Source organism: Grammomys surdaster, unplaced genomic scaffold (assembly GCF_004785775.1).
Source record: "Grammomys surdaster isolate TR1022 unplaced genomic scaffold, NIH_TR_1.0 125984, whole genome shotgun sequence".
In the NCBI taxonomy this organism is placed as follows: Eukaryota; Metazoa; Chordata; class Mammalia; order Rodentia; family Muridae; genus Grammomys; species Grammomys surdaster.
In genome coordinates this window covers 3,081,186-3,096,292 of record NW_021620800.1, presented here as the reverse complement: position 1 = coordinate 3,096,292, position 15,107 = coordinate 3,081,186, and the positions used below count along the sequence as shown (strand labels likewise).

Sequence of the window (15,107 nt, the reverse complement as noted above, 5' to 3'; positions counted from 1 at the left end):
AGGGGAAGGGAGGGAAGGGAAGGGAAGGGAAGGGAAGGGAAGGGAAGGGAAGGGAAGGGAAGGGAAGGGAAATTTGAACTCCTCATCTTCCTGCCTCCACCGTCCACGTGTTGCAATTCCTGGCATGGGGTTCATGACGTGGCTCTGACCCTGACAATCATCTCATTGTATAAACCCTTTGAAGGTCCCTATTGACCAGCGGTCAGGCGCTGCTGCCGCGTGTGGGGAGCCTGGCAACCTCACCTTTCATATGGACCACGGTGGTGATGTTTTCCGGATCCATTAGGTAGATCCCCCGATCCACATCCAAGGCCGAGAGCACATACTTCCCGTTGGGAGAGAATTTACAGCACACTACGAAGGTATCGTGCCTGACTTTCCACTGGAACAAGGCAGGGCCCAAAGAGGACAGTACACCTGCTCAGTGGACGGCAGCTTTAAGGTGTGCCCTCAGATTCCTTCCCAAAGACTGAGCCTAGCTGTCCCCTTATTAAATGTGGTCAGACCCAGAGCTCGCTTCTGACGGCTAGAGTACGGCGGATGGGACCGTTTGGTACCACATTAGGAAAGCAGTCATTGAAGCTGGGTATGACAGAGCACATTTACAATCCCGGCACTTGGGAGGCTGAGGCAGGAGGGTGGCAAGTTCAAAGCCAACCTGGGCTACAAGTGAGAACTTACCTCAAAAGAGACCGGGAGGGAGGAAAATCGAGGGGAAGAAAGGGAAGGAGGAGGGAGGGAAATGGAGGGAGGGAAGGAGGAAGAGAGAGAGAGAGAGAGAGAGAGAGAGAGAGAGAGAGAGAGAGAGAACATAGTTACTATAGCTTGTTCTTTGTCCTTTCTTGGAACATATGCTCCATGAGAATTAACTGTCATGCTCTAAAGACACACACACACAGCTCCGTGTGACCCTGGGGACCCACAAGAATATGAACAGAGGCCTCCTGCCAGCAACTGTGGGAGTGAGCCATCTTGGAAGGAGAGCTTTCCGGCCCAGTGGGGGGCCCTAGCACAAATGTAGCTCCAAATGACATTGTCACAGTGACTTAAGAAAGAAACTGGAGCCAGAACCACCCGAAATAAAACATTGGCTGTTTAAGGCAACCGAGGTTTAGAGCCATTTGTCAAGCAGCCCTCAGTCACTAAGCCATCCCTGATGCTGGCCACGGTCACTGATGACTTGTGCAACAGAAATAAATAAAAGGGCTTGGGGGGGGGGGGGGACTTGAAATAGAAATGCTAGCCAGAGACTACAGTGGGGAAATTACAACAGGAAAAAAAAAACATTTGGAAAAAGATATTCCAAGTCAGGAATAACCCATAGATGTGTCATCTGTTACCTACCACACTGGCTAACTCTTTTGCGTTTATGACACCTGGCATGTGAGGACAGAAGACACTGCCTCCTGCTTGAATGCCGAGGCTGTGCGTTGGCACGGCTTTCTGGAAAGATGTAAGATTTGTATTCTTACACTGTTTACCTTAGCAATGAAATCTAGCTATGTATCCTCAAGAGATATCAAAACCCAGGCATAAATATGTGTGTGTGTGTGTGTGTGTGTGTGTGTGTGTGTGTAGCACTGGGAAATGGTTTCACAGTTAAGCATGCCCACTGCTCTTACAGAGGACTGGGGCTCAGTTCCTAACACCCAGATAGAGTAGCACACAGTTTCCTATAACTCCAGCTCCAGGGGGTGTGACACCCTCCTCTGGCCTTTAGGGGTACCTGTACTCATGGGGTGCACAGGTATACATTAATATACACATGTCTACCCATAAAGTCAATCATATATGTGTGTGTATATATGCAGAACTAGGGAGATGGCTCAGTAGATAAGGCATGTGCCATGAAACCTGAGGACCGGAGTCTGAATGGCCTAGAATCCACATAAAAGTCAGAAGGGGGAGCATCTATCTCAATCCCAGCACTCCCATGGGGAGATGGACGGCAGGGACAGGGTATCCCCAGAAGCTTGAGAGCTAGCCTGGTATGGAGAGAGAGAGAGAGAGAGAGAGAGAGAGAGAGAGAGAGAGAGAGGGAGGTATCAGCCAATCCTGTGTCAAACATGATGGGTTGTAAGAACAGACATACAAGGTTTTCCTTTGACTGCAGAAGAGTAGCTTGGCACACACACACACACAGAGAGAGAGACAGAGAGAGACAGAGACAGAAACAGAGAGAGGGGAGAGAGACAGAGAGAGACAGACAGACAGAGACAGAAGTGTAAAATAACAACAGTAACAAGTATATGCAAACTCCACTTAGCATCAGCTCTGTAGGCTGGGCAGATGCGACGGCTCGGTGGGTAAAGCTTTACAAACTGGAAAGCCTAAATTCGATTCTCAAAACCTACATGGTGGAAGGAGAAAACCGACTTCCACAAGCTCTCCTCTGATTTCCATATCCATGTCATATGTGCACAGATATACACACACAAACAATATGTACAGCAGCCCTTACTGTGGGGCCAGCGAGGTGGGGCCTCGCCTATCTGTACTGTGAATCCCTGCAATGTCGGTTAGCAAGGATGATAAAAGTCAGATGTGGTTGTGTATGCTGTAATCCCAGCCCCTGGAAGGCTGAGGCAGAAGGACCAAGGGTTCCAGGCCAGCCTGGGCTACAGAGAAAGACAAAACAAAAGAAAGTCAAACCAAAAAAAAATGCCTGTACTCAGAAGCAAACCACACAAAACAGACAAGCCAACATATTAATCTCTGAATTATCCTTAAAATGTTTATGATGAGTATGCTGACCTTTGCATTAAGGAGAAAAGTTGAATATTTGGGGGTTTTTTGTTCTTTCTTCTTAAGATTTATTTTTTATGTGTATGGATGTTTTGCCTGCTTGTATGTATATGCACAGTGTGCGTGCAGTACCCATGCATGCCAGAAGAGGGAGTCAGATCTCCTGGAAATGGAGTTACAGGAGCTTGTGAGGCACTGTGTACATTCTGAGAACTGAATCTGGAGCCTCTGCAAAAGCAACAAGTGCTCTAAATTTCTGAGCCATCTCTCCAGAGGGTCTCACTGTGTAGCCCAGGTTAGTCTTGAAAAATGGGTTCCTTCTGTTTTAGCCTTCCCAGTACTGAGACTGTAGGTATGTACCACCATCTCACCAACTTGGAAAGGTGTGTGTTCATTTTTGTTATTGTTGTTTTGTTTTGGGAGATAGGGTCTCACTCTGTAGACCTCTGCCTCCCGGGTGATGGAATTAAATGTGTGCACCACCGCCACCCTGCTAGAAAGGCTGTTTTTAAGGAAAGAAGAGGAGAGGGAGGTGATAAACACTGGTTAAGAGAAAGTAGCAAAGATGTTAGGTGGGGGTAGCAAGGGTTGGGACAAGAGTTACCAGAGGGCTCCTGAGCAGTGCTAACACTGCCCAGGCTTGGGAACCACCAAAGGAAGGCCTCTCAGGACTGTTGGGACACAGAAACAAGAGACAGGGAAAGGCCTACAGCTTTGGCTCATCAGCCTCATAGCTCTATGGTCTCAGCCCACTTCCTGCCTCACCAAGTCCCAAGTCCAAGTGGCTCACTGGGGATCCCGGGGTGCATGGCCAACTTGCTCTCGGCCTCTCCCTGGGGTTCTGAGAGCAGCCCCTGACCTGCCTGGAGTGGAAATCTCTCCTGCCCAATACCTACCTTCCATCAGTGCCGTCTCCCTGCAGGTGAGAAGATGCTCTTCCTGGAAGACCTGGAGCTTCCGTCATTGTTCCTAACCCCAGGTCCCGCCCAAAGCCACCAAAGCCCAGTCATGGTCTTGTACTCTGACACTCTCACAAGGGCAGGGCATACGTACCAGAAGCTGACCTGTCTCAACATCCCAAGCCCTCACCGTTTTATCGTAAGATGATGCCACCATCCTGGAAGAAAAAAAAATACATTGCATCTTAACAATAGTCACTAGAGCCCGTGGTTTCTATGAGGGGTCTTTCTCCTTTTGACAACTTAGGACCAAGATTGATCTTTCCAAAGACTCTGGGGACTTATGCTGGAAATGGTATGCAGACTCCAGTGCCATTATCCTTTTGACCCTTCAGACACTCCAAGACAGTCTTCTATATTTAAGGTTATAAAATATAATTTCACGGGCTAAAGAGATGGCTGGGTGGTTAAGAGCATTTGCCACTCTTCCAGAGGGCCTGGGTTCAGTTCCCAGCACCCACATAGAGGCTCACGACATTTATAACTCCAATGTCAGGAGGTCCAACACTCCCTTCTGGCCTCCATAGGCAGTGCACAGATGCACTTCCCTTATATACATGCAAACAAAACTCTGGTACACATACAATATAAACAAGCAAAAGACAAAACCTCTCTCTATATAGACACATATATAATTTGTTTGGTTTTTTTGTTTGTTTGTTTGTTTTCTGTTTCTTGAGACAGGGTTTCTCTGTGTAGCACTGCCTGTCCTGGAATTGCTTTGTAGACCAAGTTGGTCTCAAACTCACAGAGATCTACCTGCCTCTCCTGAGTACTAGGATTAAAGGCGTGTACCACCATGCCCAGCTAACAAGTAAAATATTTAAAAGAAAAGATAGATAGGTAGATGGATGGATAGATAGATAGATAGATAGATAGATAGATAGATAGAAATGTTCTCTTTCCAGGCCGTCTTTGCTTTGTATAGGTGTGTGTGCGTGTGTGTGTGTGTGTGTGTGTGTGTTCAGTCCCTCAGAGCTGCAGTCACAAGGAGGTTGTGTGAGACAACTGGTATGGGTGCTGGGAATTGAACTTGGGTCTTTATTTATGAGCCATCTCTCCAGTGGACTTTTGCTTGGGTGGGGAGGTTATGTCAATTTGACACAGCTAGAGTTATCTGAAAGGAGGGAACCTTAGTTGAGAAAATGCTTCCATAAGATTAGGTCCTGGGTTCTATAAGAAAGCAGGCTGAGCAAGCCATGGGAAGCACACAGGTAAGGGGCACGCCTCCGTGGCCTCTGCATCAGCTCCTCCCTCCAGGCTCCACCCCTGTGTGAGCTCCTGCTTTTGGTGATGAACAGTGGTATGGAAGTATAAGTCAAATAAACCCTTTCCTTCCCAACTTGCTTTTGGCCATGCTGTTTCTTCACGGCAACGGTGAGCTGAGATCAGGGGCAGCTCCCACGGGCTTTGTGTGACCACAGAAAAGACACTCTGTGAGGAAAAGTCAAGCAAAGTTTCGTGGCACATCTGTCATCTTAGCCCCTGGAGGAGCTGAGACAGGAGGACTGCTGCAAGTTGAAGGCAGGCTGGGCTGCATAATGAGTTGCTGGTCTGGCTGCTCTATAGAGGGAGCCTCGGTGTCAAACAAGAATCAGAGGAGGAGATGGGGAGAAGGAGGGTGAGGAGGAGAACCAGGAGGAGGAGGACCAAGAAGGGGAGGAGGAGGAGGAGGAGGAGGAGGAGGAGGAGGAGGAGGAGAAGGAGGAGGAGCAGAAGAAAGAGGAGGAGGAAGGGAACTAAGAACGTTCAGACTAGGCTCTTAACTACAGTAAGCATTCCATTTTAAGTAATTTAAGTGTTTAGAATGTTGTCAAGTTGTTAGACTTTTTGATTCCCCTAGTGCATGGAAACATTGTAGCCCATACAGGGGAATGTGGTTGTTTATTTTCTTAAACAAACAAACAAGCAAACCAAAGCCTGTCTACAGGTCTGGAGGCCTGCTGACTCTGACTTTCCCCATCCAGTGTAAAAACAGACCAGACGTCACCTTCTGTTGTCAGCCGTGATACTGCACTCTAAAACAGGAGCTTTGGGTCGTGGCTCAAAGTCCCAAACCACAGTTCCGTCTTCAGCATCCTCAAATCAACGGGAGAGAGGAGAGACAGTGGTCAAGGCTTATGTACGGAAGTCATGAACTCTGGTCAGCAGTAGCTCCTAGCTCGCCTACTGCAAAGTTCCGGGGCTTTCCAACATCCCAAGCAGGAGGGACACTCCATCATTCACAGCATCCTCAGGAAATCCCCCTCACAGTGCCCCAGGCAAGGATGGGCCCTGAGAATGCTGGGAGTGGACACGTGATTATTTTCCTATTTTGGACTGGCCAAAGTGGTTTCACAGAATCTATCAGTATCCCTCAAGAACTTCTTTTAAATGTAATTTCACACCCTTTGGCCCTGTGATTATACTCCAAGGGGTGCCTCTGAAGGAAATAACGGGATTTGTGGTTAAAGCCTTCTATAAGTATAGGGGCCAGTGAGCTAGCTCAGTGGGTAAAGGCACTTGCCACCAAACCCGATGACCTGAGTTCAGTCCTGGGGACCTACATGGTGGGGAGGAGAGAAACCAATCCAGAAAGCTGTCCTCTGACTTCCACATATACACAGTGAAAAAAAAATTTTAAACATATTTAAAGATTTATATAGAGCAGGAGAGCTGTCTCAGTGGTTAAGAGCGCTGCCTTCTCAGAGGACCCAGGTCGGTTTCCAGCACCTGCATGGCAGATAGCAACCATCTGTAACTCCAATTCCATTTGGATCTGACTTCCTCTTCTGGCCTTGGCAGCCACCAGGCATGCACACGGTGTGCACATGAACATGCAAGCGAAACACTCATGCACTCACGCCCCCTACAGCGACGGGGACAGTTACGAGCACCAGATAATAAGGTGCCGAGGGCAGAGTCCAAAGAAAGACAGGTGTTTGCCAATCTTCTCTTGGAGAGCCTGGGGCTCAACATTTCCAGCAACAGCCTACACCAATCCACGTAAAGTGTTGCCTACCAGAAAGATGTATCAGAGCCCAGGACCTGGAAGCTTGAAGAAGAGAGACCAGTCCCATAGACACTCTGCCTAGCCCACACCTGAATTCCAGGAAGGCAGTTTGCACAGGTTGTAAAGGTGTGATTAGCTGCCTTTATTACATGGGGGAGAATCTCCAAAGATGGAAAAAAAAAAACAACAACTATCCATCAGACTGGTTCTCAGACTAAAGTCAGATGGCTTCCCGGTGGCCTTTATGGTAGCCCCAGGCCTGTTGTGAATGCTACACTGCACACACCTAGCTCCCTACGCCTGTCCCCTGGGGCTCATGGTCACATTCAGGAAATCCCAGGAGGTTCTTTTTCCGAACTCAGTGGAAGATAAGGGCAGCTGGGAGTTCCCCAAATGGAATTCAGCAGGGCAGGGCACACTCAGGCTGGTGGCCGGGGCTCAGGAAGGAAGTTGATGCTGATCCCTGGGACCCTGTCTCTCTGGTTTGGTGTGGTGCCGCTAGAGGAGTGTTTCTCAACCTGTGGGTCAGGACCCCCGGGAGGAGGTCCTAACAACCCTTTCATAGGAGCCACCTAAGATCACTGGAAAACACAGATAAGTATATTACAACTCATAATGGTAGCAAAATTACAGTTATGAAGTAGCAATTTTATGGCTGGGGGAGGGAGTCATCAAAATATGAGGAACTGTGTTAAAGGGTCATGGCATTAGGAAGGTTGAGAAACACTGCTCTAGAGGAAAACAACACCCCTCACCCCAACTCCACCCCCACCCCCCACCCCACCCCCGCCCGCGCTTGAGATTGTAAGCCTCAAAGTCCGAGCAAAGACTGAAGCGATTGCAAATTCAATAGTGTCCCCATGTGGCCAAAAGAAGGAACAGCAGCCGAGGACAGAGGCTCCGAGCAGGTTTTTGAGCTCGGCCTTTGGAAAAGCCAGCGCGCCTGTGACGTGGCGGTTTGAAGGGTAAAATCCTGATCTGGTTTTGATCAGTTTTGTAGGAAGTTTTTTATTTTGCTCTCTTTTCCTGTTGAGTATGAAGCCTAGCAGGGCCTTGCGTATATTAGACAAGTCTTCTTCTCTGAGCTACAGCCCCAACGGAGTACTAGCCAGACTTTGAAGGAGGCAGGAGGAAAGCACTGACTGACTCTCAGAAACATCAGGGGAGTGTGACAATGGGTTGGAGATGAAACTTAACCCCTGATGACTACTGAGGGCTAGAAAGGGCCTTATGGATCCCAGAGAAAGTGAGTGTTTTCCCCACAGTGAGGTCCTGGCCCCTGAGTGCACAGGTGTCCGAGGGGCAGCAGCAGAGGGAGGTATGGGAATCCACGGGGGTTGGAGGTGGGCGAGGCATAGCTTGGCACAGCCCCACCACACAGCTGGTCCTCTGAGGCTGCGGAAGTTCAGAGGACCTCAAGAGGTGGATAAACTACCCAGGGTCACACAGCCGTTGGGTCCCCATTATAGGGTCTGAACCGACCTGGGATAGTCCCAAACCCTCTGACCTGATCCGTCTGTGCTTTGGCACCCACATACGACAAGATACTTCTCTGAGGTCATTTGTAGGATCAGGGACTCTACTCTGTCCAGGTACCCATGCCGGAACTTGAAGCACCGTAGACAGTCTTCCACCCTGCTGCTTTTCAATTCAAAGCAGAAGACAGCAGAAAACCCCAGAACTGAACATCCTCCCATTCGGCCCCAGCCCATGGTCATCTTGAACCAAGTCCTTGCTGGCCAATGTCACCCTCCATCCCTGCTCCCTCCTCTCTGTCAGCTCTGCTATAGAGACCTATCAGGGCCTGCTGGACACGAACACCAAATCCTAGAAGCAGGGTAGAGGCTGCCTCTCTGCAGCCTGGCCTGAATACCAACCACACTCTGTTCCTGGTTTCTCTGCCACTGAACAGCCAAACATTGATCTGCCTCAGACCAGCCTCTCTGTTCCATCTCTCTCTGTCAGAACCCAGACCTGGCCCCCATTTGTCCTCTGTGAATGCCTAAGGCCTGGATATCACAGAAGTGGCAGGAATTCATAGTGTGCTTAAGTCCAATAAGAATTTTATATGGCATCTAAAAAAACAGGACACTGGAGAGATAGCTCAGTGGTTAAGAGCACCAACTGCTCTTCCAGAGGACCTGAGTTCAATTCCCAGCAACCACATTAGGCAGGCCCACAACTTTCTGGAACTTCAGTTCCAGATGATCCAAAGCCCTCTCTGGCTGGCTTCCAAGAGCCTGTATACACACACACACACACACACACACACACACACAAATAAAATAAAATGAAAACAGGTTTAACAAAAAAAGTTTAACACAACTATACGATACAAGATCAGTATACAAGAATTGAATTTTCCAGATGCAAAGGAGACTCAGAGAAATAACAGTTTGCCCAAAGGTGTGATAGCACAGGTCTGTAATTCTTGTATGTGGTAGACTGAGGCAGGAGGATTGTGAGTTCAAAGCCAACCTGGGTAACATTACCAAAACCTTGCCTCAAATATATATATATGAAAAGTTAAGAGTAGGACTGGAGAGACAGCTCAGTAGCTCAAAGCACTGGCTGCTCTTCCGGAGGACCTAGGTTCAATTTCCAGCACCCACAAGGTGTCTCACAACCATCTGAAACTTCAGTTCCAGGAAGAAATCTGATGCCCCCTTGTGGCTTGTGTAGAACCTGCACACATGCAGAATGCAGGCAAAATACCCACACACATAAATAAATATATCTGAAATAAAATTTTAACCAAAGAAAATAACATACAGCTCGGTGACTCCCAAGTAGAGACAAACAAGGACCCCCTCCCCAAAGCTGGGGGCTGTCACCATTGTGGTCTTCGGCCCAAGCCCCCACTGTGTTCAGAGCCACAGGCTGGCTGTCCCTAGGCTTTTTCTGAGGACTCGACACTGGGGCGGGCTCCTTTATCTTGCACGTGCTCAGAAGCCTTGGCAAACCCCAGAAAATAAGAACTCGGTGCTGGAGAATTCTCCAGCAGAGGAGCTGAAGTGTCCACAATGTCTGAGTGCTAGGAGACCCTGTTGCCCTGCCACCTACCCACAGCTTCACTGTGCAGTCGTAGGAGCTACTGAGGAACCTTGTGTCGTTCATACAAAAGTGGCAGGAACTCACGATGTGGTCGTGCCCGATCAGAATTTTATACGGGATCTAAACAAAAGGATGGGTAAAAACAGTTTAACAGTGTCACTGGATGCAAGGACAACATGCAAAACAGGCAGTGCTTATAAGAACATGACACAAAAAAAAATTAAGGAAAGCATCCCAGCACAAAAATGATGGGTAGCAGGTCGTTTTATACCACGAAAAGAATAAAACAGAATTGAAGACCCGCATAAATGAACCAGCATCTCATGATCACAGTTGAGCCGATGGAATCATGCTAAAACATCAGAGGTCTTCAAAAAGACCTACAAGTTCAACACCACCTCATCGGATTCCAAGAGGGTAATGGAATCTTCATAGAAAGTGACAAGTGGATCTTTTTCTATGTGCTTTTCATCTTCTTCTCTCTCTTTTTTTTTTTTGAGACAGTTTTCTATAAAGTCCTGGCCATCCTGGAATGCACTGTGTAGATCAGGTTGGCCTGGAACTCACAGAGATCTGCTAGCCACTGCCTCCTGAGTGCTGAGATTAAAGGCATGTGGCACCACACCCAGCCTATTTACATATACTTTTAATTTTTATTTATTTATGTGTGTGTGTGTGTGCGCTGGGAGGCCAGAAAGGGGCATTGGATGCTCTAGATGTAGTTACGAGTGGTTGTGGGCCACCCAACATGGGTGCTGGGAAATGAATTCAGGTCCTCCCAGAAGAACAGTGCATGCTCCTAACCACTGCGCAATCTCTGCAGCCAAGCTGCTTTCAAAGCTTTTGTGGAAATTCAAGAAGAAAATTCACCAATCTGTGGGTGGGTGAGATGGCTCAACTGGTGAAGGTGTTTAGCGTCAAGCCTGGTGACCTGAATTCAGTCCCTAGGATACACACAGTATAAGGAGAGCCCCAACTTGTCCTCTAACTTCCAGACTCCTCCAACCCCACAGCAGTGTCAGTGGTATCTGCCTATAATCAACCCCTGCACCGAGGAGGCAGACAGTGAACCCCTGGGGCGGGCTGGCCACCTAGCCCAGCCTAACTGGTAAACTAGTCAGCCCCAGGTCCCAGTGAGAGATCTTGTCTCAATACCAAACATATAAAAACATTCAGGTAGGCTGGACTGTGTGGCCCCAAGCCTTTAAACCCAGCACTCAGCACTTGGGAGGCAGAGGTAGGCAGATCTCTGTGAGTTCAAGGCCAGCCTAGTCTACAGAGTAAGTTCTAGGACAGACAGGGCTACACAGAGAAACCTTGTATTGTAAACAAACAAACAAACAAGAAACACCAAAGTAGAGAGTGAGGCTAGAGATGAGGCCAGTGTGAGTCTGACATTCTGAACCCAATCACCAGGACCCACAAGGTGGGAAGAGAACCTGCTCCCCAAAAGTTGTTCTCTCTCATTCATATGTACACACCCCTTCTCGACACACTAATAATAACAAAAATATCCAAGGTGGATGGGGTATGAGGAATGACACTGAATGTTGATCTATGACACACATGCACACACACACAAACACACACACACATGCATACACACATACACGCATGTACACACACATGCATATACACATACACGCATGTACACACAGGCATGCACACATGCATGCATGCACGCATAGATGCCAATGCATGTGGGCATGCACACACACATATGTACACACACACACACACACACGCCCACTCCAGCGTGCACATGCGCACACAGAGGAATGCTAGTGTGCGTGACATGCACATACAAAGATACAAAGATGAGAGAACAAAGCTTTTTTAAGCACATTTTCTGGGAAAACTAGTTATTTACACACAAGAAAACAAACATACTTTTACCACAGATAGAAACAAAGTCAAACCGGATCAAAATCTTAAATGTTGAGTGTGGAAACTCTAAGACTCAGAGGAAAGCAAGAGTGTAAATGATCTCCACTCTTGTCTTGGTGTCTTCTTAGATCTAACACCAAAAGACATCAGCAAGAACAGATGAACTGATGGCAGTCACAATTAAAATCGCGTGTGCCTGTGTTTTCACCGAGGGGGAAACGACAGTAAGAAGATGGAAAGTCTTGAAACCCTAAACCAGAAAGTAAAGTTGGAAGAGTCACCATGAGGAAGGACACAGACGGAGAAGGACAGCCAGGGTGAGACAGAGAAGGCAGTTCACTTTCTGAAGGTGCTTTGTCCGGTGAGGCTATTTCTACGTGGAGAAGAATCCACGTGATCACCGAGAGCAAAAGAGATCTGCGGCAGAGTATAGCGCCCTCTGCAGTTCAAACAAGCTCCCTGACGTGGTGAAACCGGTGCCAGGACCCCACTCCCACCCGTTATAAAGACAGAGCATCTAAACGCTTCCCAAGGAAGCCTCTAAATCTCCTGTGAACGGTATGTAAAGCCTCTCCATCCCAGAGGGACAGACAGACGGGTAAAACGTGACTATCTTTCACAGATGAGCCAAGGCTGCTGCTACTGTTCCCTTCCTGAAAGATAACCTCCGTGTTTGGAGAGGCAGAGGAGCTAAGCCACCAGTGTTGTGGATTTGGTTTAATACTTGCATTATGAGTTCGCAAAATTGCAAGAGAATTCTGCATGTGAGACGCGGAGGGTCCCTCCCGGGACTTTAGGATTCGAGGGCAAGGGGACCACTGAGGAAGAGGCAGAATTGCCGTGCAGGGGAAACAGAAGGACCAGGCTTGAGATTTAAGGGGGTGTGTGCATATGAGTACAGGTGTCTGGGCAGGCCAGAAGCTTCTGTACCCTGGAGCTGGATTTACAGGCATTGGGAACCACCTGACATGGGTGCTGGGATTTGAACTTTGGTCCTCAAGAAGAATAGCACAAGCTCTTAAATGCTAAGCCGACTCTCCAGACCCAAGGAGCACACCTTTAATTGCAGCACTCAGGAGGCAGATGGATCTCCATGAGTTCAAGACCAGCCTGGTTCTTACACAGAGAATTATATTCCACATCATTCAAGGGTATATAGTGAGACCCTATCTCAAAAAATAAATTTTTACTTCAGTTAAAAACATCGTGCTGCAAAGGATATCATCAAGAAGTTACATATCTGGCCAGGTATGGCGGCACACGGCTTTAATCCCAGCACTCGGGAGGCAGAAGCAGGCGTTTCTCTGTGAGTTTGAGGCCAACTCGGTCAACAGAGCAAGTTCCAGGACAGCCAGGGTTACACAGAGAAATTCTGTCTCAACAAAACAAAATTACCTATCTGAGATGGGGCTTGTACTTAGAATGCGTGATGAAATCTACATTGTATTTTAATTGTACTGTTTTCTTCTTTGTGTGCACAGTGAAGCAGCACAGGTACATACTCACACATGTGGAAGGTGTGCTGTGTGGTGTGTGCTGTGTGTGTGTGTGTGTGTGTGTGTGTGTGTGTAGACTCTAGCCTGATACTAGGAACCCTTCTCCACCTTATTCTTTGAGGAAAGGTCTCCCAAAGGTTCTCAATCAAACACAGAGCAGATAGACAGGGGATCTGGATATCCCATTTACTCCTTCTGAGACTGAGATCTCAGCATTCACATGCGTGCTGGGGTTCTAAACTCCAGTCTTCTTACTGGTACTGCTAGCACTTTAACTACTGAGTCATCCACACAGCCCCCATTCCCTAACTGAGATGTCTCATGTAGCCCAGGCTAGCCTCATGCTTGCTGTATCGTCAAGGATAACCTCGACTCTCCTTCCTTTATGTATTATATTTATCCAGTCTGTGTGTGGGTGCACTACACAATGGCACACCTGTGGCAGCCAGTGCACATGTGGGAGATCTGCTTCTCTCCTTCCATCGCGTGGGGTCTGGGGATTGAACTTGGGCCATCAGACTTCATAGCCTTTACCTGCTGTACCGCCTGAGACTTCAACTTCTAAGATTTGTTTATTCATTTTATATGTATGAATTCTCTATCTACATGTACCTCTGCAGGCCAGAAGAGGGCATCAGAACCCGTGAGCCATCCTGTGGTTGCTGGGAATTGAACTCAGGACCTCTGGAAGAACAGTCAGTGCTCTTAACCGTTGAGCCGTCTCTCTAATCCCACCCTTCAACTTCTGATCTTCCCGACTCTGGTTCCTGAGTGCTGAGATTACTGAGATGCACCGTCATGCCAGCTTTATACCGTGATAGGGATTGGCTTTGTGCACAGTAGGCGAGCACTCTGCCAAGGACCTAAATAGATGTTTCTCCAAAGATAACCGAGTGACACAAATGAGGGCCTCAGAGTCGTAGTATGTCATTTGCATTGAAATGGCTAATTAAGAGTGGACAAGGTTGCAGACAAATTAGAGCCTCGCACATTGCTGGCGGGAACGTATAAATGTATAGCCACTTCGGAAAAGTAGTTTAGCATTTCTTTACAAAGTTAAACATGGGGGTTGGAGAGACATCCAAACAGTTAAGAGCCCTTCTTACACTGGGTGGAATGGCGCACACCTTTAGTCCCAGCACTAGGGCAGGAGAAGGCAGTTCTCTGTGAATTTGAGGCTAGCATGGTCTACACAGTGAGTTTCAGGACGACCAGGGCTACATAGTGAAACTGTCTTAAACAAACAAACTAACTAACTAAGGAATGCTTTGGGGGGGGGGGGGGGTTGGATAGATGGCTCATCAGTTAAGAGCACTGGCTGCTCCAGTTCCAAAGGCTCCAACAACCTCATACAGGCGTACGGGCAGGCAAACACCAATGCACATAAAAAGAAAGAACAAATGTTTCTTGCAAAGTTCACAACTTCCTATAAAGGTATCTGATGCAGTCCTCAGGTCTTGTCAGGCATCTGTAGTCACATGGCATACACTGACACAGACACACATGTAGTCATTAATAAAAACACATCTCTCTCTCTTTTTTTAAGTGAAACACATGGAGGCTGGAGAGACGGCTCGGTGGTTACAAGCACTGGCTGCTCTTGCAGAACACCCAGGTTCAATTCCCAGCACCTCTACGGTAACTCACAAGCATCTGTATCTCCCAGTCCAGGGTTCAGATGGCTACTTCTGGCTTCTCCGGGCTCTGCTGCACACGGTACATGTACATATATGCAGGCCAACACTCATACACATAAAACCGAATAATACCTTTAAAGTTAACTATGTGAGTTAAAATATAAGGTGGCCATTTTACACTCAGGTATACGGCCCCGGAAAGTTAAGGCATCCACACAAAGCCGGTGCATGTGCACAGCATTCATCTCCATGCAGATATCCACCAAGTGACAGATGAACACACAAAATGTCAAAGCCCTACAAGAAACTATTATTTGACAAGAAGGAGGAGGAGGGG

General features: G+C 47.9%; 1 protein-coding gene across 1 annotated transcript in view; it reads right to left on the bottom strand.

The window, feature by feature from the left end:
* Wdr88 (WD repeat domain 88) overlaps window positions 1-15,107 on the bottom strand; it is a 38,910-nt gene that overhangs the window by 21,381 nt on the left and 2,422 nt on the right. Inside the window, exons 2-5 of the mRNA XM_028754199.1 lie at window positions 9,760-9,870; window positions 5,695-5,783; window positions 3,799-3,862; window positions 244-382 (exon numbers count right to left, since the gene is read on the bottom strand). Of these exons, the coding sequence (XP_028610032.1) occupies window positions 244-382; window positions 3,799-3,862; window positions 5,695-5,783; window positions 9,760-9,870 (403 nt within the window). The remainder of the gene's footprint in view (window positions 1-243; window positions 383-3,798; window positions 3,863-5,694; window positions 5,784-9,759; window positions 9,871-15,107) is intronic.